Source organism: Merops nubicus, unplaced genomic scaffold, assembly GCF_000691845.1.
Source record: "Merops nubicus isolate BGI_N331 unplaced genomic scaffold, ASM69184v1 scaffold6943, whole genome shotgun sequence".
In the NCBI taxonomy this organism is placed as follows: Eukaryota; Metazoa; Chordata; class Aves; order Coraciiformes; family Meropidae; genus Merops; species Merops nubicus.
Genome location: NW_008596801.1, coordinates 1,408 through 3,640, shown reverse-complemented (window position 1 = coordinate 3,640; position 2,233 = coordinate 1,408). Strand labels below are relative to the sequence as shown.

General features: G+C 57.6%; 1 protein-coding gene across 1 annotated transcript in view; it reads left to right on the top strand.

Annotated features, from left to right (window-relative positions):
- Positions 1–1,303, top strand: part of LOC103769299 (dual specificity mitogen-activated protein kinase kinase 3) — a 10,051-nt gene extending 8,748 nt beyond the window's left edge. The window contains exons 9-10 of the mRNA XM_008936482.1: positions 689–736; positions 1,220–1,303. Of these exons, the coding sequence (XP_008934730.1) occupies positions 689–736; positions 1,220–1,303 (132 nt within the window). The remainder of the gene's footprint in view (positions 1–688; positions 737–1,219) is intronic.
- The last annotated feature ends 930 nt before the right edge of the window (positions 1,304–2,233 follow it).

Below are 2,233 nucleotides of genomic sequence, written 5' to 3'. Positions count from 1 at the left end.
CCTTGCCCCGGGGGGGGCTGGAGCAAAGCGTGGGGCTGGCTCTGGCCCTTTGGAGCCCTTTTCTCCCCACCTCACTGGGGCTGGGCCGTGGCAGGAAGCGCTGCCCAAAGGGGCTTTGTTCTCAGCCTGACTCACCCGGGCGGGTGGGAAGGTGCACGAGTTTCTCTTCCCCTTTTGCCATCGTTGCTGCTGTACCGCTCAACCCTTGGTGGTTTCTGGCAAAGCAGCAGCAAAAGGAGAACGAAGCCCTGGCAGTGCCCGGGCGCCTCTGGGTGAAAGCTGCCCTGTGGTTTTGGGGGTAGCTGCTCCCCTGGGGGGTTCCTCTGCTCCCTGCATGGAGCTGCCGGGCAGAGGTGAGCCCACCGAGGCAGGCATCACCTTAGGGGTGGTGGGAAACCATCTCCTCTCCTCACTTAGTCTGGTCTGGGTGGAGAAGGGAGGCTGTGCTGCAGCAAGCTGCTTGGCTTGTGCTTTTTGTGGCAAAACACAGTTTTTTTTCCCCAGTCCTTTCCCATTTACCTGCCTGGTCACTTCACTGGTGGTTCAAACCTTGGCTGGGGCAGGAGAGGAGTGGGTGCTGCCCACCAGAAGGGTGTTGGTTGGGAGGGGGACATCTCCTGTGACAGACCACGTAGAGCAAAACAAAATGATCCTACAACCTTTCTCTCCCTTTTACTTTTATCCTTCCAGCTTAAGGAAGAACCCTGCTGAGCGAATGAACTATTTGGAACTTATGGTAAGTGTGGAGCCCTTTCTGCTCATCTTTATCCCAACACATTTTGAAAGCCAAGTGAGTGGTCCACAGGTCCTGGGGAAATGGGATAACAGGACGTGCAGGTGATGGTTGTCTCTCTTTTTCAGGCATGGAGTGGGATGGGTGTAGTGTGGCTGAGGTGGAAGGAAGGGTGTGTTTATTTTGTGGCTGTTAAGGTCAGGGTTTCTAGGTGTTTTCTCCTTCTGTCCTATCTGCTCTTGGTGAGTTTACACCTCAAATGATGTTAATACAGTTGCCAAGGTGGGCTGTCCCTCTAGGAGAACCTAGAAACTCCAAACCCAAAAGCATTAGTTAATAAACTAAAGGATGGTGCCGTGGGAGCCTGGGGGGGAGGAGGTTGGTGTCCACCTCTCCCCCCAGCACCTCACCAGCCGTGTGACATCCCCCAGGGACTTGGGCTGCTCCTTGGGCATCTGCTGACGTTGTCTGTGCTCTTGTTGGCAGGAACACCCTTTCTTTACTTTGCACGACACCAAAGAGACTGACATGGCCTCGTTTGTGACAGAGATCCTCGGGGAGGACTCCTAACTCCAGCTCCAGCTTCGTGCAGCCCCCCAGCCTGGCTTCCCTGCAGAGGAGCAAACGAGGACTCCAGTTCATGGGGGTTTGCACAAATCTCACTTCCCCAGCCCGTGGACGTCTCTGGCCCCACCTGGCCTCGCCAGCTCCTTTCTCTTTTCCCTGTAAATGAAATCCACCCCCCCCAGGATGAGCCTGTTGAAGCCAACACCTTTCCAAGCTGTGGAGACTGAAGGCTCGGGTGTTCCCTGCTGATGCCAGCGTAGCCCTCCTGGGGAGGGGACTGTGCCCGTGGCACCTGAACGGGGCAGGGGGTTGTGCTTCTTTGCTGCCTGGGGAAGGCAGAGAGGAAAAAAGCACTGCTGCGTTTGCCCCAGTCCTCCCCCTGCCTGCCCAAAGCCCCTTCCCCAGACTCTGGGCTCGCTCGTCTTCCCCTTGTGCCCAGCTCTGTGCCCAAGAACTCAACGCAGCTTTTTAGGGGCTCCCTGGGCACGCTGCTGTTCACCCTGGAGGCATTTTAATGCCTGACTTGACATCTTAATGACCCTTCAAGGCAGCACTGGGCCGGGCAGAGCCCTCCCTTCCCTCGAGGCAAAAAAAAAAAGGACATTTTTCAGTGAGCCCACCTTGATGCCAACATCGACCCACGCTCTGCCCCCAGGACTTCACCCAGCACACAGTGCTGCCATCCCCACGCGGGCACAAGGTGGTGGAGGGGCCAGGCAGGTCCCTGGGTGCTGCCTTTCTACCCCCCAGCCCTGGGCTGGGAGGACACATCCCCCCCTCCGGGCATCAAGCGCCTATCACAGCCCCAGCCTCCACCTTCCCTGGCTCCTGGAGAAGACGTTCCTCCATCAAACTCCCACCCTGGAGCTCACGTAAGACCTTGCACTGTGACACCAGCTCGTTTTGGAGGCCCCCCCGTGCCCCACCCTGCCT